Consider the following 24,406-nt stretch of genomic DNA (forward strand, 5'->3'; position numbering starts at 1 on the left):
TTCTTTGCAGTATTATTTTCTAACTAGAATTGAAGAATTAAACTACTGGTTATTGTTGCAGAGGGAGCAGACATAAGGTTCCTGGTCCAGATGGTGAATTAGACGCACACAAAGTTATAGTTCTGGGCGCTGGAATGGTGAGTGCGCCACTTGTGGAATATCTGCACAGAGGGAACAACATGTGTATTACTGTTGGTGAGTCATTCTGTTGAAGAATTTTGAACACAATAAATTATGAAGAATTGATATGATATCCTCGTAATTAACAACATACAGAGTGATCAGAAACTGATGGAAGAGCTGAATATGTATAAAAATAAGCATTGTGACCAACTTTCCTTTTTTTTCTACTGTGGTAGGGCGATCTACAATTTCTTTGCAAGCAACTGTGTCTTTAAATTTGTCCATTGTGCGGCAAATTTACAGGTACCAGTATTATACTAGGTGAATAAATTATAGAGAAATCGCAATGCGGCGACCTGGCTCTTAGCCGAGCTGCTTCCAAACTCCAGTTATGCAGACAGCTTGCTATCTCTGATACGCAGTACTATATTACTAATTCAACACAGCGCAATCCAGTAATGTAAAATATTACTAAATATAAGGAATTGAAACATGGTTTATTCACCCAAATTAAAAGATAATACAATACTAAAATTGACCTTTAACTGAGATTCTGTCTGATATGTACATCTATTATCAGACAGTACATCTCACTGACGATATGTTTCGGAGGAAGAACAATTGTTTTTATACATCTGAAGTCTGATTAGTGTAACATGTAGCTAATCGGCAATGTATGCAAGGGAGGGGGAAAGGAACTGGCCACCCTATCTCATTATCTCCTAGCCTAGTTGCCTCATAAGTGGTGCCTTATTGGTATCACTTGTGAGATTCAGACCTTCTTTGGACAGCTGACTAAACAACATGCTAAAATTGTCTGCCTTCTTGTTACAAACATTTGTTACGCCTGTTTAAGATGTGATACAACATTTGCTGCAGTTTCTATTGAGAAATGGAGGCAATGTTTTCTGCTTGCTATTTTTCAGTTCTCTCAAGGTACCGGTATATGGATTATTTGATGATGAATGTAAACGCATCCTTTTAAGGAAGTTAGGGACTGAGAAAAATTGAATATGTGAGTCCAAGCCTGTTGGCCACTTGTCTCACTCCTGGTTTTGCCATTTCACTAAAGGAATGTTAGAGGTTTTTGAAGGGGAAAGCCGAAAATGGATGTAACCTAATAGCTATCACATAAAGATGGGGAGAGAAGCATGGCAGAACAGCATCAGAGCAGGAATGCCGAAAGATGCAGAAAGAGTAACTCTTCGAGGGCGCAACAAGTCGGAACATACATCACATATTCATTTTGTATGAGGTCTCGCCCACCTCATTGAATATTACACGGCTACTATGAAGTAGCCAATATGTATTATTACTATTTAATACGAGAAAAATTCGTACCGGCACCGGGAATCGAGCCCAGGACCTCTCAGATCTGCGCACTGTGCGCTCTTTCCAAATGAGCTATGCTGGTACGAATTTTTCTCGTATTAAATAGTAATAATACATATTGGCTACTTCATAGTAGCCGTGTAATATTCAATGAGGTGGGCGAGACCTCATACAAAATGAATATGTGATGTATTAACTGTTAGCAGTTGTCACAAACTGATGTTGAATATGGCCACAAAGTCATTTAAATATGCGCTCCTGCATATATGACTTGTATCGTCTCAAATGCAGGTAGTAAGGCCGTAAAAAAGCATTACGAGAGGGGTTCGGCCGGCGCCGTGGATCATGTCCTGGCATAGCTCAGTTGGAAAGAGCGCTGAGCGTGCAGAGCTGAGAGGTCCTGGGTTCGATTCCCGGTGCTGGTACGAATTTTTCTCGTATTAAATAGTAATAAGTCGGAACATTTTTTAACCGAGGAAATTAGATAGGAATATTACATCTACTCATTTATGACCAAGAGTTAAACGAACACTTTCAGAACACGACATTTTTCTGAGGAACTTCATCTGCTATTCAGATTTACTTAACTGAAGCTGTTAAAATAAAAATAGTTATGATAGACTGCAAAAGAAAAGAACTTGCTTCTGCTAATTTTGTGGCTATTGTTCTAGATGAGTGCTCAGACATACTAGAGTTAACAAATCACAACTATCTACCATTTTGCGCTATGAGGACAAATCTGGGGAAATTCGAGAACGGTTCATGGATTTCACACACATCAATCCAGATAGATCTGCCGAAAAACTATACAACTATGTCTTTATAACAATCAGTGATTTTAAAGTAGGTGACAAACTTGTTGCTCAGACATATGGTGGTGCGGCCATAATGTCTGTTAATTTAGATAGGTTTCAGTTTAAAGTAAAGAATCATTTCTACAGGCATTATTAAACTGCTACTGTCACATCCTAAATTTAGTACTGCAATAGGCAGCAATGTGTATTGTTAGCGCAGTATTTTTTTCTCAAACTGTGTCACATCTCTCTAACTTCTTTTCAAATTCCACGAAAAGGACTGAAACTGTGTGTTCTTTTATGGAGAAAAATTTACCAGGAGTAGCTTTAGCACGCTCGAATATCAACTCACGACTTGCGAACACTATGGAAAATCAAAAAGACAATCTAATTCTGTTCTTTGAAGACATCACAGATCTAGAAAATAGTGGTGATTGGAAACTGGTATAATATGAAAGCAAATTGTTTTCACTATCTTGTGAGAGAACTGGATATGGTACTGTCTTCCTCCTTAAAACGCTTTCATTGATCTTCGATCATACTGATTTTCGTCTTCAGCATACTCCAAAACAAGTCAATGGAGATTACATGCTGCCACTCTAGAGTAAATTAAACTGAGGAAATTTTAGACAATCTCAGAAGAGGATTTCAAAATATTTGGCAAAGCAATTAGTACTTTCACTGAAGTGATATATGACCATGTACAAACGAAAAGAAAGAATAACAAATCAAGTGAAGACATGCTTAGAAGAACATTCATCAAATACAAAATAAGCTTTCTGATTTCGAAATCATTAATTCTTGTTTTTTTTCTTTTTCCCTTTTTTTATTCTTAAAAATTAATGTATTACAAAATGTCTTTCCCAGATATTTTTTGCTCAAAACATTTGAAAACCTATGGCTCAAATTTTGACCCAATTCACCTGAGGAAATTAATTGAGTGTTGTGTACAATTCACGAGATCAATATTTTCTAGAAAAACCTGTGAGACACCTAAAAATCATGAATGAAAGAGATTTGGTGTCGGCCATGCCTGAAATTTAAAAATGAGTCTTATTTTAACTGCACCTACAACTAAGTTCCTGTTGAACTCTCTTTTCCAGCTTTAAAAAGAGTTAAATGCAAGTACAGCTCTATAATGGATCTCTGTCAATGCTATCGATTGGAAAACAGTTAGTTTGTTCTCTTCAAATGGATATCCATGGGAATATTTGCAAACCATTCCTCAAGAAATCTCGCGAATGGAACTGACATTCTAGTAAACTATTAAGTAATCAGAATTATCCACAACTAATTACAAACGTAATGTGTCTATTAAAGTTTTGGGCAAAATGATGACAAAGAGAACTTCTGTAAGAAGCGGTATACCTATAGTATTGATCAGTATTCGCCACTGTGTATGAGATACAATCACTGAATGATATACATTTTTCCAGGCTATTAACTGTAGAATTCCTTAACCTCAGAACTACCTACTAACCACATATATATTTTTTTCAGCATCAGCACTAAAGGACGAGGCAGACGCTGTGGCTGGCCGCTACCCAGGAGTTGAATCGGTGCTCCTTGATGTGGTAGAACGACCTGATTTACTGCAGGAACTGGTGAGCTCAGCCCACCTTGTTGTTTCGCTGCTTCCCAACACTCTGCACTATCTTGTTGCGGAAGCTTGCATCAATGCTGGTGTCCACCTCGTCACAGCATCATACTGCACCGATGAACTCAAGGAGATGCACGATCGGTACAGTCTTTAATAGCTTTTATGAAGGAAAATCCAGAAAAAATGGGTAATTTGCTAGGAGACGTCGTTGCATATAGACCACTTTCACACTAAACCTAACCTTAGTGTATACCAGCGTTTCTCAAATTGTGGTCCGCGGGCCACCTGTGGTCCTCGAGGTCTCCCCTTGTGGTCCTTCAAAAAAGACAGAAGAAAAAATAAAATTCAAACGAATTGCGTATCACACTATAGCTTAAAATCTCAGAGTTTGGAAATGACACATGGCAATCGAATTTCACTTTTTCTCCCAGTACTGCATTTTATGAAATTTATTACCCTACCCTCTATCGACTTCCCATTCTACTCTCAGCAGCAAAAGAGGGGTTTAAAGCACTATATACGTGGTGTTTCCAACATCTTTTCCCTGCACATCTGGCGCCACGCCTGTAATCCAGCCAGGGATCACCCAAATTCATAACAGAGGACCAAAGTACCGAATCTTAATTCAATTTTAAAATATAAATATACTGGCATTAAAATATGCTACGAAAATGATAAATTTGCTTTCGAAGGGAACAAGAGTAAAGTGGTCCGCAGAACTGTTCTGACTTTAAAAAGTGGTCTCCACTTCAAAAAAGTTTGAGAAACGCCGGTGTATACAATGGATACTAAGACGCTAACCTAACCTAACGTAACCTGTCACAGATTAAGGAAAAGGTTAGGTTAGGTTAGTTTAGAATTTTAGTATGTCTTGCAAAAACAAATTTTAGGTTTAGTGTAAAAGTGGTCTATATGCAACGACGTCTCCTACAAATTACCAAAAAATGATAGAGTGAAAGGGAAGTGAATGCATTACTTTTAACCAAAACGAATTGACAATCACACTAAATGGCTAGCTTGAACATAACTTAGTCGATTGACAGTGTCTCACCAAAGGGACTCAAGTTCATTTCTTTGAGAATTGTGAACAAGGAGGCAGTAAAATTAGTTTTATCCAAGTACACCAGTTAATCTTGCCATTTCTTTCCATCATTTCCACATTATTATTCTATCATTCCAACAAAATTAGCCTCTGTAGTTTAAAAAGGCCTTGCAGAATGATCAATTTCAACTGAAGTATTTTATAACACTTTCATTGTTCTCAATATTTGTAGGATATTCTGCATTCTTTTAAGAATCGACGTGCCTATACTTGTATCATGGGAAAGACTCAAAATTAAATTATTGTATTCTTCTCTCAGCAGAAAATTCCTTCTCTTGCCCTCAATAGCTTTTTAGATTCGTAATGAAGGACTATTCAATGTGATGCTTCATATCTTTTACATATCTCATCTGTGGGGCAATTTCCTCTCGAAAAAAAAAAAATATATATATATATATATATATATATATATATATATATATATATATATATATATATATATATAGTGTGCCACACACTCGTCAGATCACGTAAAGATCTTCTGCTCACAGCAACAGTAAATGTATACAAACTGTGAGAAAATTAAGGGAATATGACTGTTGTGGCATGAGCAATATTGTCACATGTGTTTTATTAGTCAGTGATTTCTTTAAATTGGTTATTTTACGACGCTTTTTCAACTGCTATGGTTATATAGCGTCTGAATGAGATGGTGATAATATCAGCGAAATGATTCCAGGGTCCAACGTCAAATGTTACCAGCATTTGCTATTAATAGGTTGAGGGAAAACCCCGGAAAAACCTCAACTAGGTAACTTGTTCCAACCAGAATTTGAACCCGGGCGTGCTCGTTTCATGGCTAAGCATGCTAACTGTCATCCCACAGCGGTGGAAATTAGTCAGTGATAAGTGTGGTGAAGTATATATGTGGAAAACTGAATACCCAGTATGCTAAATTAGCAAAATTTATGGAAAAATTATTGAAGTTCCTTAGGTATGCGTAGTATTATATACTTCTCTTATTGTTTACAATGATTATCTACAGTTGGGCAATTTTCCAATAGCCAGCTTTCGTCTTGTCAGCAAGCATACTTCCACTCCCTGATTACAGGGACAATCCAGTGGCTATAATACAAACGAATCAGCAGAGAGTTTGTGCCATAATTTACTTAAAAATAGACATTCAGATAGTTTTGTATTCACCAAATTAACCGAAGAGATTACAACTTTGTTTTCCAAACATTTTAGCATCTTTATAAGAAATTACATAACCGTCTTATTAGAAACTATCTTTACATTTTCAAAATAATAATTTAGAATTTTCTGAATGCCTGATTTGTTCAATGTAGTTAAGAGCTTTACAAGAGTAGGAGCAAAGAGTAAAAGAAATAGTAGTCCTGTTGTAGTTTGAAGTTTCAGTTTACTTTCGTGTGGAATGTTTCTTAGGGACTTCATTCATTTCTTTGCTCCCCCATATTCTGTTCACACCAGTAACATGTAATGGTCTATGACATTGGGTCAAGAGGGCTAGAATATCCACTCCTCTTGCATTGGGTGTACTATCCAAATTAAAATTATTTCCATAACGAAAGAAAACACATAAATACAAGTGAAGCAGTGCTCAGCATTTAAAAGTCTGGAGGATATGTTTCATTAAACAAAATTCTTGTATATTTTAAAATTCTACTTTCTGCCCTTTCTAAACAATTTGCTACCAAGCGGTAAGGGTGGAAGCTGTTCTACTATAGAAGTGTTTGCTGCAACTTGCAGTGTCTAGTTATTTCCCTAAAGAGATAGTCGAAAATAATGAAAAAAGTTAATTTAAACAAATTTATTTTTGCAATTCTACTGGGTACTGTACCCAACACTCACTTAGCATATCCCGAATGCATGCTTGTAGTTTACATTATACTGGTACTTTCGGAACTATTCATATGTAGAAAATACAAATAAATACTGGTATAGTTAAGACTTTTCTTCCTACAACTAATGTCTAACAAGCCTAACCAATTAATTCCATTTACTTCCGTTGGAATTTCGAATTTACTCAGATATTACATTTGTGAAGTTGAAGGAAGACCATTTTCTTCAAGTATTTCACCAATTACTATCAATTTTATCGTTTTTTATTTCAATTTCTTTAACTATAAAATAAGACGTTCAATTCTCAGGCATAGAGCCTTGGCTGTCATATAACTTCATGGGCTGTTTAAATCACTGTGGTTCGACTCCCAGCTTACACTCACACAGATCCGAGTTCGATTCTCAGGACTAATGGAGATTGTCATGTTTATCCTGGTGTTCCGTGTCTTCCGCCTTCAACTTCTCCATTATATTAACATAATAGGTGATGTCCCTTTTCAGCCTTTTCCCAAACACTGACGTACGGAGTGAGGCAAATGACCGATTTGGAGCCTACATCATTTCCTATTCATTTCCTCATGACACCTTGTAAATACGTGTTTATTTTATAATTTCTCTCTCATCCTATTGATTTCTTATTCTTAATTTTATCTTGTTCACTAATTTAAGTTGTTCTGCTTCTAATAGTGCTGTAGAAAAGGGTATCACCATCTTGAATGAGGTGGGCCTTGACCCAGGAATAGATCACCTGCTTGCAATGGAGTGTTTCGACGAGGTGCACCAGGCAGGTGGCAAGGTTGAGTCCTTCATATCATACTGCGGTGGTAAGTGGTGTTTCATTTCTTACACACAACATGAAATGAAGCAAATATATTTCATTACAATAAAAATTTAAAATTCTAGGCTTTTGTTCAAGACTCAGAGATTTGGCAATAAAGCCAAATGCCATCTTGCAATCTGGTAATATTAATATTTTTGGGAAGGCCTTCAGATTTCACAGGGTGATTCCCAACCATTGAAAGATCCTTCTTCGATAAAATGTTTGATGTAGCAGTCATGTTGTATATGTCTGGAGTTTACTCAGTGGCGGCTCCTGCATATTTCTTAAGAGGAGGAAAGATGTTAACAGCGCAAAATGACACCTTCTTGAGAGAAGCATGCTACAAATTAGCCTACATGCATACATGTAAGACCAGGTAATGTTAAGGTTGGCCTTCCCTTTTGTATAGTAATAATCTGTTTTTGTAAACTGAGTTTCCTAAATTGTCCAAAATATAATATGTTTTCACTTCCATTCATTATTGAATAATTGCACAAATTAACAATTACAAGGAAATTCACAACCTCGCAGCATTTTTCGCGCACACTACAGCATCACACGTGTTGGAAGAGACCAGCTACTAACACGTAACCGGAACCGTTTTACGAAAATGGGAATGAGAAATAATATGTTAGGAAAGCGAGAACACTGCACCCACCCACGTGGTCTTTGTTGCCACATGTACATTTTACAAGTTCAGTATCACATGCTTTTGAAGAATGTCAGTTCTGGTAAAGCCGTACCGTACTACCATTACTGTTCAAAGCTGCCGGTGGCCGATTAATTTTTTTATGTTAAAAATAATATAGTTTGCAGTACTTTCAATTTCAAATATATTTGTACAAAACTGACAACTTGGCTGTTGTCCTGTCTAGTAGACAATGAATGGAATTGAATTTCGGATCTGCTATACTAACGTAGAACTACTTCCTCTTTGTTTTATATAAATCCAACTTCAACTTTCAGATATCCTCGAAAGTTTCAAACCATGAATAGTAGCTTATATAAAATGCAATGAATAATATATTTTGATTTATAATTTTTAAAAAGTTTATATGGTGTCTTTCATAGCTTTGCGTTAAAACTGTTTTTATTGTCTCTCCTCCTAGATGTGTTATAGTCTGGTTGAATGAAGCATCGTTAGATGGCAGCGGTACCGAGCTTGCTGCAAGACCAGTCAGTTTCTATTTCCCGCCCATGCACTGATTCAGAGGAGGATCTCCTCCCTATCCGTTCATTTACTTGGTTTAAAACCCTGCTTCTTTCTCTGGTCGCTAGTGTGCTGTTGTCTATGTGTGTTAACTGCAGTAAAGGAGGAATGGATTGACTTTCCTCCACACAAACAATCTCGCATCCTTTTCACAGTTTTCTAGCAGCACATGAGTGCGCATCGTTTAAAACTCGATCAACCGAGGTTTTCTTATAGCTGTGAACTTAAAAATTATCGAATCTTCCTCGAATTTCAAGGCATATATTTCATTTGGTATTTACTTTCAAAAGAAGAAAAATGTGAGGAAGACGTTCCTCCCTTCCCTCCCCCAAGGAACCGCCACTGAGTTTACTATTACTACTTAAGAGGAACTGCACAAATAAAGGCAATATTTGAAATTTTATGTATGAAATACTGGGAATGTATTAGATACCAGCATGTGTTATATTGTGTTGCAGGCTTGCCAGCTCCTGAATGCTCAGATAATGCTTTGCGATACAAATTCAGCTGGAATCCTCGTGGGGTACTGCTCAATACTTTGGGCACAGCAACTTACATCCAAGATGGGCAGGTTGTGCAGATTCCTGGCTCAGAACTCATGAGAGAGACACAGTCACTCAACTTCTTGCCGGGATTTGCTCTGGAAGGCTTCCCCAACAGAGATTCCACGAAATATGCTAAACTTTATGGTATCGAGAATGAGTCCCGCACTGTTCTTCGTGGTACTCTACGCTTCCAAGGTTGGTATCACATAATAAGTTTTTGTTTTTTAGATCCAGTGAAGTGCACGTTAGTCAGAAATGCATGTAGCTACTTGAACTTAGTAGCCCTATATATCTTGGATTATGTCAATCATATGCATTTGTTATTGTACAACAAAATGGCATTCTTAAGTTGTTTAACGTAAATATATTAAAAAAACAAAATGTGCCATATAATGTGCACATACTTCCCCTTTATTTATTTAAGCAATATCAAGTAAGCACATATGTTACAGAAAAATCTATCAAATTGCGTTAAGAGTGGTGGGCAAACTAGTTATGAAGTGTAGTCACTATCATGTACCTACTTTTGCTAGTTCCTGCATAGACAATACACGCCAAAGAAATAAGTAAATAAAAGAAAAGGAAAAATAAAACGAAATAAGATAAGAAAAAACTCGAAAATCTCTAAAGTTTAACTTTAATATGATTTTTATCACAAGTAATTCATAAAATTTTTAGGTCTTAATCTTTCCTCAAATCAGTTATGTACAATTATTGTGAGGCATATATATTTTTTAATTTAATAATCAATGCTCTTACTGAGATATTTTTGGAAACATATCATTCATACTCATATATTCAAAAGTAACGAAATGATAAATAAGAAATTTAATAGACCCATTTAAGGAGGATCAATTGGTCATTTTGTGACACTTTTTCTGAAGGGTTTCAAATGAAATACCAGTACTGTTATTTTTCAGAGAAAGTCAAGGTGTTTAATGTCTCTCATTGATAAGATACATTTTAAATATTAATACAAAACTGCTCAGTTATTTGACTTTCGAAGGGATGCATGAGCATATATCTACCGGTACAGTACTACTTTTTTCTCATTGCTCTATCCATTCCTGAACAAAATTCTTTTATACAAGGTTTTATGAGTTTTCCAAAGGATGTACTATTTTTAATAATTATGAATTTATTCTTCCGAATTCGTTGCTGTATTAAATTTGACACGTGACTGGTAGTTTGACAACAGTAGATACTATTTTCATTCAAGTTTTGAGTAATTAAATATCATTTCTTCGCATAATATTGCCACACTTGCTTCTTTTACTTTCAAAATATTCACTAAATTTTCACCAAGCTCTACAACTTCAAATTGACTGACAAATTGAAATGATATTCCGTGTATTCTTCTTATCTTATTATTTAACCTTCTCTTTTTATACCGACTTGCAATCCAGTGTAGTGTATTGAGAGTTGTTTTTGGTCCAACACTAAATTTTCTCACATTGCGAATCTCACTGACATTGTGGTCAGCATGATTCAGAGCCACCATGGAGATGTCACAGTACAGGTACAAGACAAGGGACAAACTCCAGTGCTGTGAGATGAAGATAAATCTCCACCAATGCCGCAAATCGAACCAAGACCCACTTGGCTGGAAGCACACACACTATTCATTAAGCCACAGCAATGCAACTGTGTATTCAAGAAGTATTATTTGATGAATGGAAGAGAGGATATGAATATCACGTGATCAGTGAAAATGATACCAATAGTGTCTTTAATGGAAAAAAGTACTGAAAGAATATTTTCAACAGAGAATCTGAAAAATATTTCCTCCCTCCAAATTGCAGGGCCCTTAATTTTGCTATTATTCGCTGCAACACATAAATATGTCGCTAGTGCTGAAAAGTATAGATCATCTAGTCTATCAGAGACTATCCTTATTACACCAAGGCAGTGAATATACATTTATCTATAATGAATTAATAAAGTAGAAGAAGAAGATGGAGATGATGATGATGATGATGATAGTGAAAAATTAATTGTTGGAATGTCACAAAGGAACCGGAGTACCCAGAGAAAACCCCCTGTGTTGTTTGGACCACGGGGGCTTGTCTAACACAAGTTATAAATTCATGGTAGATTGGCCAGGATTTTAATCCAAACTACCTGGCATATCAGCCCAACGTTCTAGCACTGAGCCACCTTGGTGGTTTCTGAAAAAAGATACTTCAGATGAGGAATCGAAAGACATACCGTACAAACAGATGTAGTAATTGGCATAATATAAAATATTCAGAGATAAAAAACCAGAAAGATGAACACTGTGGAAATGCTTAGAGGTCTGGAAAGTAGTGTAAAGAACGTAAAGGCTAAAATGGCAGCATTTTGAATTAACTGATCTCACAATACATATTAACCCTTACTGCATAGGACAGTTTTGCACACACTGGTTTAATATTCAAATAACTTAAGTAGTTCTCTCTTTCTCAACTGATGTCACATACGGTCAAATCCAGTTATTGACAGTGTGCCATATCTGTCCCAGTATGCAGTTTGAAATATTATATGCTTATACGTATTATAAGTTATATGAATATAAAACCAGTATGTGCCATATCTGTTAGTATGCAGAAAGGGTTAAGTTTGTAAGTAGTAGTTGTGGTTAAAATATTTATTTTCAAATTGGCTCTACAATTAAATGAAGTAATATTAATAGAATTTTAACGAAACTGTTTCTTTTCTTCAGTTGTAACATACACTTGGGCAATTATGTATCCTTATGTAGCAATTTACAGGAAACAATATACTGTAAAAAATACATGTACTCAGAGCCATAAAAAACTTAAAGATTAAGAGAGTAAGCAATTTAAAAATATTGATTCATCAGACATATAAAATGTAAGAATCTTTCGCAGCTTGAAACCAGAAAATTCTTACATACAGTAATATCAACTTTACAAGAAAGGCGATCAAAAGTTCGGTTCCGGAGATTTTTTTTAACCATTTACTTAAGGACATTTTATCAACTAGACAGTTATTTGGTTGGCTTCAATGGAATTGATGGTAGCAAGTTAGCATTTTGACAAGAAGAATCCATGCTTTTTCCATTAGATTACCTGACATGCGATTTACTGTTAGGTAAAACTATGTAAAAATTCTTAACTAGTCAATCAGCCCAAGTGGGATACAAATCCACAATCAAGCACAACCTCGGAGCACAAGTGCTTGCTATACATAGAGTACGCCAGGGTCTTATATGTTAACAAGTCAGAGATACAATGCTGTGAAGTGACAATAATTTATGCAGAGATTGTGTCTTCTAAAAGTTAAGGCAGTAGAAACAACTATGGACATCTGGGAAACATGTAACATTTCTTCAGAAATTTCAAGATAATCTTTTTTTCTTCTTAAGTCACAATTTGTACATGTTATTATAAAGAATTCTGCTAAGCTGTCTTTCAAAACAAGAATTATTCTTTAATTACAGTCAGATCCATCTAATTCGAATTTTATTTCAATTATTAGGGTTTTCTGACACAGTCCAAGGTTTACAGCTCTTGGGCCTAATGGATCCAAATCCTCATCCTGCTCTGCACCCCAAAGGACCAGACATAACTTGGGTAAGTTGTTTCAATATGCTGCTGATAACTTTGTTTTATCCAACGACAGATAATTTACTTTTGTGTCTTTCACCTAATATCCCCACATCTAGGAATGATGTGGCAAAGCTATAATTCTGTCTGCCACTCTATGTGTTGCTCTTAGTGCATCGTGTGAGGCGAACTACATAGCACAACATGATGATGATTAATGGATCGATGATGGAATATCTGTAGGGGAAACTAAGAATCTACCACCTAGCACCATCTTTGTCCACATGGGTCTGCCGGGATTCGAAACCAGGTTACCGGTGTAGAAAACTGATGTTTGACTACTGCTGCGCCTACTAATAACTGTATGGATATAATTTACAGCAGGGCCGTTAATAGAGTAATAGTTCATAGAAAATGGGCTGAGGAACTTAGTTCTGGCAGTTTGTTAAAAATATTCACTCTTAAAATCAAGGGGAAATATTTAAAAAAGCGACACTTGCTTATGAAAAATGGTGCTTAAGGTTATGTATAATACTTTTTTAGTGGGTTATTTAACGGTGCTGTATCAACTACTAGGTTATTTAGAATTGATGAGACTTAGAACTGAGGACCTGACATTCGCCTTACAGTTGGGGAAAACCTCGGAAAAAACCCAACTACACATAGTCAACCCAAGTGGGAATCGAACCCATTCCAAAGCACAACTACGGATCAGCAGCAAGCGCTTCAGCTGACTTGGCTATGCCAGTTATTATCAGTTAGCACTACAACCCAGGGTGGGTTTTGGCCTCCTTAACAACAGCCTTCTATCTTACTCTGTCCTTCACCATGTTAGTCCATCCTCTCACTCCCATAATTTCAAGATCTTGGGATACCCCATCCATCCACCTCAGCTTATGTATAATATTGGTAACATACTTATGACTACTTTTGAAATTGTCATTGGTATTTGACTTGAAAGAAATTTAGAGGTAGTTTCAAACCATGAATACAACAATTATCATACATTTAGGAATATTTCGGGGTTGAGTAGAGAAAATTTTGTTTTGACTGAAATTTTCTTTTGTTTCTCTGTACGATCCAGTGCCGCCACTGACATACAGTGACATGTACTGTTTGTTTACAGCGACAACTGTTGTGCAATTTGCTAGGGGTGGTGGACTCCTCAATCTTCTACGAGAATCTCAAGACGCAACTGGCTCAGTGTGTGGGCTCTGCACGTGTGGATGCCATAGAAAGCCTGGGACTTCTAGAAGAGGATCCTGTCCTCAAACTCGGCACTCCCTTAGACAGTCTTAGTCACTTCCTCTCTAGGAAACTCTCTCTAGGTATAAAGTGTGAAGGAAATTGAGTGCATTTATTTTAATTAATAAGACATGTCCATTGAACTAGTAAAAGAGCTTGTGAGGATTTTATGATTTTCACAGTATATTGAGATTTGATTTCTCCTATGTATGATCTGTGTTATATTTTTCAGAAAATGGAGAACGTGACCTGGTGGTCTTGAGGCATGAGATAGCAATACTGTGGCCTGATGGGAGGCGAGAAATACGTGGTATTAATTTAGTGGAATATGGCGAAAGTGATGGACATTCTGCTATGGCAAAAGCTGTTGGTTTTCCTGCAGCTATTGCATCAAAGATGATATTAGATGGTAAGATATATATCAGGGCTACTTTTGTATGTGTATCCAGTTATTATTATTATTATTATTATTATTATTATTATTAACGGATTACTCAATATTCATAGATCTGTTAGGTTGTGTGTCTCGAAACATCTATGACAGGCATTGCTGAAATTTTTCATTGTATCTACTTGTAAATACCATAGTCAACAGCACCATGTGGAATTGAAATTAGGAACTGTAGGCTATTGAAATAAACCAGTAGGGCTTACTGGTTGAAACAGTGAAAATGTTTATCGGATTTGAGGCACTGCTATTGCTCGGTTATATGGAGTCATTGAACTCTATGCTTCACAACTGGAATGGACTCTACCAGTCTTACATACAGCAGGGGCTGAAGCAGACAAGGAAGGAGATACTGAAGTATCACTGTCTTTGTCTGCAGCATGTTGTCCCATGGAATTTGCCTGTGTGGTCTTGTGAGAACTTAAATTTACATTCTACGATTTATTTTTTCTGCTATATGAAGCTAACAAATACTTAAAATTGAAGAATGGTGACTTCGTGCATAGCATTTGGCTGCAACGATTTGCAAGATAAATGAATTAAACGACAATTTCACATGCAAGTATACACCCAACGAAAACTTACTGATGAGTTCATTCCAATACTTAACATCTATAGGCCTACGTATTATTTATAATATCGAATTTAATATATTGGGACTTTGATGTGACATTATGTGTAAAATAAATCACTAATTGCATAGCAAAATATTTTTGTTTGTGTAGTCAACTGTTTGAAGACAGGTCTGAACCTCACAAGTGATACCAACAAGGCATCACTCTTAAGGCAACTAGGCCAGGAGATAATGGGTTAGGGTGGCCAGTTTCTGTCCCCCCTATAGCAAATATACACAAGCTTATTTTGAGACAGATAAATATTTATTAGTCCTACGCAGTAGAATTCCTGCATGGAAATATCATATTACTTTAGTACATTATAATAATATGATATGTGTAAGTAATCACTTAGTGATTCAAGACGGCACTAATCCTGTCAGATCCCGGCCACTTAATCACTAGTAATGAGTGCACCTCTGTACATAGTGCATTGGATATTGTGCCACTGTCACATATTCTGTGACACAATACATGAGGGAAGGCCACCAAAGGGAAAACTGAGAGGTATAACTTAAACTGAGGGGATTCGATTGGACATTGGAACTGGAATCCGTTGTGGCTTTGTGGATAAAGCGTCAGTACATAGAGCTGAAAACCCAGTTCGAATCCCGGTGCCGGAAAGAATTTTTCTCTGTTCTATCCATCCTTCATCATATGGTAACACAGAATTTCTGATGTAAATATATGTACTTCGGTACATCATAATAATATTAAATTTAGAAGTTGTGATTTTAACTGTAATATGATGATAATAATAATAATAATAATAATAATAATAATAATAATAACTGGATACACATACAAAAGTAAACAAAATAAATATCACGAAAACAGCAATCTGTAATGAAATTAAATAAATTCCAATAATCTGTTAACTGTACTGTATGTTCTATTTTGCAGGAGAAATACAACAAAAAGGATGCATTTTGCCATTCACTCCTGATATCTACAGACCAATATTATCACGTCTGAGAGCAGAGGGACTCAAAGCCACGGAACGATCATACTGGAAATAAATTTCATATTTGCAGTCCATATAATACACTTAAAAACTACTGGAAATAAATCTCATACTTCCAGTCCATATAATACACTTAAAAAAACTGTGACAGATTTGGTTCATAAGGTAAATTGAGAGAAATATAAATTTATACTATAGTAATATGTACGCATCATATTATGAAGAATGAACCATCATACTTCGGTCTTTGGAAACCTACAAGCTAATTGTCGAAATGAAATTACCCAGTTATAAGGATCATTCATAAATATCCAAACATTCCCTCTCACGTACCCTGTTCTCTTATTATAATATCATTTCAACAAGTTGTGTTGTCTTTGTTATCACAATTATAATTAATACACAGCTTCGACAAATCACTCTCCTAATTTAAGATTAATTAATTACGCACATCTATGTTTGTGTTACGAGTTCACCAATATGAAAACTTCTGTTACTGTCCACACAAAAAAATTCAGAGTAATTTATTATAAAAAGAAATCTGTTCAGTTGTTCATTTCCAGACACCTGTTGGAACAAAATGATTTAAGACATCTCACATAAACTGCAATTTATAATCTCAGAATAAAACAGACACTGTGATTGTGAACCAGAATAAAACAAGCACTGTGATGGTGAACCAGAATAATACAGACACTGTGATGGTGAATATCACAGAATGGAAGAGAGAAAAAAAAACACGCACACACACACACACACACACATTTTTCACTACATAAAATCATAATCTGACAAATAGAAGGTGAATGTTTGAAACACAATATCTAACTTTCCTACTTGGAATAGTATGTCACATGGATGTGCAAGATGCAGGTTTCAGGGAACACTTAAGATAGACTGTTTTCATGAACTTTCTTTATATGAATAGACCTTGTGAGATAAGTTGCAATGCTTTTCAGTAAAGATCATATTAATATGAACAATCAGTATTAATGTCTATACACTGCAGAAACACATGGAGAAATTACTGTATTGTAATAATGAAAAATGTAAATGTTTCAATAAAAAGCAACATTAAGTGGTACTGGTATTCTTAATATTCAATTAACAGGTTGATGCATAAGTTTGTAGCGTCTTTGTAAGCCATTTATATGTCGCATTGTTGTGTTATTAAATACGTCTTGAATTGTTCAATTTTTAAGAAAGTGTGTGTTAATTGAAGTGTACAGCAGGGAAAAACTATCATTGCTGATATATTCACTTGAGTTTAACTGGAGAGTAGAGATATTGAAGGCCAGCAGAATTATATGTGCTGTTTACAGGGGAGAATGCCACAGGGAAAAGTATGGCACGAAAATGATTTTCTCATTTCAAATAGGATCATTTTGACATGAATGATTCTCCACATTCAGGAAGATCATCCAACTTCGATTACGACTATTTAAACACTTTAATTCACCATGATTTACGTCAATCTATTCAACTGTGACCAATCAAACGTCATACGACATTTGCATTTGATGGGCAAAGTTAAAAAGATTGGGTGTATGAGTACCATAAGTTTTAAGCGAAAACACAAATTCAGTGTGTTATCATTTGTGTTCATTGCTTGCTTGTCATCGTATAGATCATCAACAACATCGACTATTTTTATCCCAGATTGTTACTGGTGACGAAATTTACATCAACATCAACAGAGAGGAATGGCTGAGCCCTAACAGAAAAGCAACTCTCTGTACGAAAGATTGTGTCAATCCACATAAGCTAATGTTGTGCATTTGGTGTGACAAAGAAGGCGTCAACTACAGTGAATTGCTTCCGAGGAATGTAGCCATTACTGCTGAGATTTATTGCTAACTACTCCAACAACTCAGTTGTTTTGTGGCTGTAGTTCAAGAAAATCGACTGGGAAGATTGTATCAAGTGATTTTGCAGCATGATAATTCCTCTCCGCATACAGTTAACATTACAAATGTGGTTATCCAAGAGATCATTTTTATGGTTATCCCTCATCCATCATATTCTCCTGAACCTGTTCCATCAGATTTCCATCCTTTCCACTCTTTTTCCAATAATCTTCAGGAAATATTCTTTAAAAACGAAGCTGTTCTTCAAAATGGGCTTGACGATTTTTAACCCAAAACCACCTAATTTCTTCAGGCTTGAAATCGAAGAACTGTGAAAACATTGGGAGTCAATCATAAACAATGCAGGAGACTATACTATTGTGGATTATTTTATGTAAAATAATTTCAGATTTAATGAACATGCTATGAATTTATGCATCAACCTATTACATTTTGGTATAATGAATGATTCAAAGGAACATTCTGAAATAGATCATTTACACATCCTTATTAATCCTCATTCAACATAATGTGTCTCAACATACATTCAATATTTAATACAAAAAGTATGTAATCAAAGGGAGGAAAAACTATGACTCATACCGGAGTTAAGAATATCATAACTAGGACTTGTTTCAAACTCACTGAAGAAAGAAGGTAAAAGAAAGTATCTCTTGAACTTAATGATACCATAACAAGGGAACAAACAAAAAACAACACTCCTTTAAGTCACTTTTATTCTTCGGACCTAAGTTTCCATGGTCTGGATCCAGTCATCGCATTATTGGAAGATAGCATACATAAGCCTACTTCCACTCAAAGATCACAAAAGTGACTGTGATGAAACCACATCAAGCGCCTCTGTATGTGTTCCACCATACTGCAAGGGAATCACTGGTAAATGTCGCTCACTCCAACTAGGTGATGTGTGTTGTAGGTATTTTTAAATAACATATATTACTATTGAGTACCAAGGTAATGAATCTGTCTTAGTTGATTATAAAGATGAGTATCGTTTCTCTATTCTTTGTTCCCTCCCAGAACCACCACCTTTTCCAAGTTCAATTAATAAGGAATGGGAGGGAAAATTTACTTTAAAAAATTAAAAGATTTGGTAGGATATGAGAATAATTAGGAAAAGATTATTAAACAAGACACAGATTCCAAAATAAAAGAACATAACTGGTTGATCGCTACAAGCTATCCATAGAAAGCATTTTACGTAACAATTTAAAAGAGTTATAATTTGATTGTACAAGAGATGGACACCAGCATTTCCAAGACAAAGGAAAAGATGGTGTAATAACATGTTCCAGACATTGCAGCCCCAATGTTGGCTGCGGCCATAGAAGACAGCAAAGTGATCCATCTGCATGAACCTACACAAGAAGCAACACGTGTTAACTCTCCTTTGGAGGCTTGACAATTATTATTCTAGTATGAGACACTGGACAGACTAAACAGCGAAGTATACCATCATCTGGACTGCAAGAGCGACAGAGGTATGAGGAAACAAGAATTGCTGTGGATACTAGCAGAGTTGAGATGAAGACAATTTTAAGCATTCTTTATTTAATGGATGTTATGAAACACGGGATAAGTTATTTGAGAGACATATGGGCGTGAGGTGGAAGTGGTGTAGAACATAGGAACTTATCAGAAACATTGGCATAAAAAAATTTCAATAGGTTTGTTCCAGCAGGGATCAGAATCGATTCTAAACTGCCTGCTCATGCATAGTAGCTCAATGTGAATTCCAACAAGACTAGAACTGATTCCGAATTGGTACTCAACTCCCATTCCCCTGTTCCAATGTGCTTTAGAACGGAATGAGTACAATTGGCTCTCGATTAAGAGCAGGAACTGGAAATTCTGAACTGCTGATCCATGCGCAGACAGTTTAATCTGAATTATGGTTAAAATGCTTCGAGACTTGGCAGGTTAAAATAAAAAGAAAAATATAGTCCATCATGAGTGATTTGGAAGGTGATAGCGATATATTATACGAAGAATTAAGTTCGGAATATGAATATAATTTAATATGAGAAGAAACTCCGAAGGTACTGAAAGAAGAGTTCAAGAAACATTCCAACAATATAAAATCCCGAACTAGTTCTGACACCATACACAACTGGAGCATGTGTACTGAATTGCTTGCTGGAGCCATTCAAAATCACATCAACAACAGACAGGAAGAATATCCCTTGATATTCTTGCTCAACACACAATATTTTCAAGACTTCAATAATAATAATAATAATAATAATAATAATAATAATAATAATAATAATAATGTATGTATGTATTTATTTACACTGCAAGTGGGCAAGCACCCCGTGGCAGTGGTATATACAATATTAACAATACACAATAAAATGATAACCAATACACAATACAATTTTACAACACATATACAATTTTACACACAATACAATAATAATACACAATACAATTTAGCACAATAATAATAAAACATAAAATAAAATACCTAATTTTACAATACAACCTACATAATTATCTATAGGTCCTACATAAGTTTCAATAGTCTTTCACTTTACTCTCATCTCATTCCCTGTAGTGGCAATATGACGCATTTCACTGACACTTTAGCACACATTTCACTGACACTCTGTAACACATTTCACTGACACTATAGAACACATTTCATTGACGCTATAAATTATCACTGATCGGAACTGTTCACTGCACTGTAAAACCATAACTTCACTGACTCACCTCGCTTCACTGATACAACAGTTCAAATAAGTCAAATAATTACATCCTTATGCATACTTATAAACAGAACTACATTTAAACTAAACAATTCTAGTCTAAGGCCCTCTTACACGCTAGTTTTAAATAATTTACAATTCAAACCAAGGAAGTAAACTCGTCAGCCTAGATAAATACATGTCACCTTAAAAAAAAAATTAAATAATAATAATAATAATAATAATAATAATAATAATAATAATAATAATAGTAATAATATTATCAATAATTAAAAAAATATATAACTAATAGCAGCAGTGGTGGCTCGTGCCTTTCTTGGATGGGTGTTCAAAAAAAAAAAAAATGAGTAATGAACACACTGATATATTCTCGTATAGCTGAGTCATACGTCAGAGATAAACCAGTTCTAATATGCATGTACCAAATCTACGCATATAAACCAAAATTAAAACCATTAAACAAGAGTAGAGTAAAATTAATTCATAGGACTCACCTTCACTGCTGTTGTAGATGCTGCTGAAGATCTAGATTTATTTTGAGAGAAACTCCATGCGCCTAGTTTTGAGAGATGCAAATTTATCAATAACTTTATTATTGAAGTCTCTAATGTCGTTAAAAAGTTTTTTTTCCACTGCCAACATAGCCAATGTACTTAATCAGTCTTTTGTCATGGTGCGGAGGAATGTTTTAATCCTCTTTTAATTTAACACACAATTTCACACATGTCCGTCTCCAAACTTCAAGTGTTACTGTTTCAATTTTCAATACTCACCATTGCAGCTTGTATTTTCCTTACTTTGCTGAACAAAAGCCAACAGAATCAGCTCCCGTGCATAACGGTATTTTGAAAAGAAAGGGTAAAGCGAGAAAACGAGGAAAGAGGGAGAAAGGAACAGGATGACAGACCCAAGGGAGATGGAGCATCTCTGTTTCTCTGTCACTAGCACATTAAGACCTGTGCGAGCAGAGCTATTGTAACCATTGTAACAAACCAGAAAATATTCTCACCTCAGGCTGTTTCACTCTGCTAGAGAAAAATTATGCGAGCTGCTGTCAACCTGTCCCATGGAAATTTAAAGACACATGACACTCGAACAGGACATTCTCTCAAGACGAAAAATGTAGGAACGTCATTGCACATTGGAAAGTAATAGATGTAATAATATAAATACAATAATATGTATGATTATTGTTGGTTTTTAAGGTGTTCATGTGCTCCTGTGCTCATAGAGGAACCGCTGCTGAATAGCAGGTACTTGGCTATTCATCATTCATTCATATGAAGCCAGTTGTGTAGGTCAATTTACCACCAGAGTCGTCCAGAATATGTCACAGAAGGCTGGTCTATGCTACAACTGTGATGAGATGATTTGTTGGGATGCTAGAGGGGAACTGGAATGCCCAGAGAAAATCCCTGTGTTATCTGGACCATAGGCTTGCCCGACACAAGTTATAAATCAGGGGTATGCCAGGGATCAAACCCAGGTCCACAGGATTATAAGTCCAGCACTCAAGCCACTAGACCACTGTGGCAGCTATAATAATAGTAATAATAATAATAATAATAATAATTTATTTAACTATACCTGAACAAAATAATACAGTAGACGAGATGCTAGTGGTATTCAAAGGAAAATTTCAATTCTGAAAATATACTGAAACACCTGCAAAATACGAAACAAAAATTTTCTCCACAACACTCAAGAATATTCTATATTTGTAACATTGAAATTACTCTGGAACTCAGCCTGCAGGAATGCTAAACATGCTCCCTAGAGCACAAACATTACCATTCCTACTTCTTCCTCTCTCTGTCTGCGACTCTGTTTTCATTCTATTCAGCTGCAGAATATAAACATTCAGTAGTGAACAGCTTACAGAATAACTGCTGAAGCTTTCCTGGCGACGTGATAATTCGAAATTTTCTCGGGCTTCCAGCCAGGTCATGAGTTGGTGATCCACCACCTCATGACCTGGCTGGAAGCCCGAGAAAATTTCGAATTGAGCTTACAGAATATTTGAAAATGGCACTGTCTAAATTACCAAGATACAGCTTCAATAAGGAATGAGAATATGATTATTTTGTTGTTGAAGGAGATAATAAAGTTAATTGCCTGTGACGTTCAGTTCAGTTCCATTATATATGGCATTATAAAATAAGATGTCATTTCAATGCTGTCCATGGTAAAGATTAGGGGGAGAAAAGCAAACTTACAGGTACTGTACGTAATTATGTACAATTGCTATTGTATAGTTTATTTTATAGAATTTTATTTTTATTTCGTATTTTTTAATTTTGTAAATAACAAAATGGTTAAACGATTATTGTATCCTTTATTGTATGAAATTTTGTTTTCACTTTGGATTTTTTTAATTTCATAAATGACAAAATGGTCAAACGATTTATTGCCAACAGTTTCATAAAAACATCATGGAAAAGTGTTCGAGATTTATATCAGTTATTGCCAATAGAAATGGATCCTAACATGAAAAATGAGTAGGTCGTATAATTGCAATGTTTGGATTGACATACTGTTGTGAACAGTTTTTTTTAAGAATATAAATCAATTGCACACTCAAGGTTAAATGATTATCATCTTGTCTCTTCTGTGCATCCATGTACTAACACAATCCAGCCGAATATTGATACATTAGTGAAAAAAAAAAAGAGGTGTCACCGATCAGTTAATCACTAAATAGAGTACAGTTCAATTTTTGTGTGTGTGTGTGTGTGTGTGTTTTTATCCTAATTTATGTTTAGAGTGTTGATTGTTTCTAAACATGAGTTTATGTATTAATCACCACTGAAGGAATTTTGAGATTCAGAACAATGCATGAACGTCAATCGTCTGTAAAAGATTTGAAGTGAGGTTGACCTCATACTTTGCCCTTCAACTGAGTTTGACATGACTGATTTAATGTACGCAACAGTGCATAAAGTGTTGAAATGTTGTTGAGAATATGGTGTAGCCAATTTCCAATAGAGGGAGAAACGTCACTATTGGTTTATTTCTTCTTATTTTTTTAAGTAGGTTATTTTACGACACTTTATCAACATCTTCGGTTATTTAGCGTCTGAATGAGATGAAGGTGATAATGCCGGTGAAATGAATCCTGGGTCCAGCACCGAAAGTTACCCAGCATTTGCTCAGGTTTATTTCTTATCTCCTGCTTAGAGTCTGCTGAGAAATCATAGATTAGTTGTGGTTGGTACACTTAAGAGGGGTGGAGAAAGGAAATTTCGCCTCATTTTATTGAAATAAAAACGAGGCCAGTAAATAGCAGCATATTTGGGTTTGGACAACCAGGTGTCTTGATATCATACACACAAAAAAGTGGCAAGTTCGTGTTGGTACTCTCCACAGTCCATGAAGTTGATGAAATTGAACCTTCAATAGAGATTTTAATAAACCGAACTCGTCACTTAAATTTACCAAAGTTGGAGTGGATGTAATGGATGAATTATTATAAAAGGAAGCTATTCTGTCTCGTGTGTGGTGGTCATTGACAGATTGCTATTCACTCCTAAACACAGCGGGGATAAATTGTTATGTGATTACCCAAAGCAAATTGAATGGAATGAACCACAGAAACTTTCTGAATAACTTTCAAATGTTTTGCGCTGAGAGTACATGAAATATCATGCTACTCTTGCTTTATTTCCCTGTCTAAAACTTG

The 24,406-nt window shown here is 35.6% G+C and overlaps 1 protein-coding gene across 1 annotated transcript in view; it reads left to right on the forward strand.

The window, feature by feature from the left end:
• LKRSDH (lysine ketoglutarate reductase/saccharopine dehydrogenase) overlaps positions 1 to 16,355 on the forward strand; it is a 35,444-nt gene extending 19,089 nt beyond the window's left edge. Inside the window, exons 11-18 of the mRNA XM_069837306.1 lie at positions 62 to 195; positions 3,750 to 3,990; positions 7,442 to 7,578; positions 9,243 to 9,524; positions 12,810 to 12,904; positions 14,004 to 14,205; positions 14,355 to 14,531; positions 16,088 to 16,355. Coding sequence (XP_069693407.1) covers positions 62 to 195; positions 3,750 to 3,990; positions 7,442 to 7,578; positions 9,243 to 9,524; positions 12,810 to 12,904; positions 14,004 to 14,205; positions 14,355 to 14,531; positions 16,088 to 16,203 — 1,384 coding nt within the window. The 3' untranslated portion in view covers positions 16,204 to 16,355. The remainder of the gene's footprint in view (positions 1 to 61; positions 196 to 3,749; positions 3,991 to 7,441; positions 7,579 to 9,242; positions 9,525 to 12,809; positions 12,905 to 14,003; positions 14,206 to 14,354; positions 14,532 to 16,087) is intronic.
• The last annotated feature ends 8,051 nt before the right edge of the window (positions 16,356 to 24,406 follow it).

This window comes from Periplaneta americana, chromosome 10, assembly GCF_040183065.1.
Source record: "Periplaneta americana isolate PAMFEO1 chromosome 10, P.americana_PAMFEO1_priV1, whole genome shotgun sequence".
Classification (NCBI taxonomy): domain Eukaryota; kingdom Metazoa; phylum Arthropoda; class Insecta; order Blattodea; family Blattidae; genus Periplaneta; species Periplaneta americana.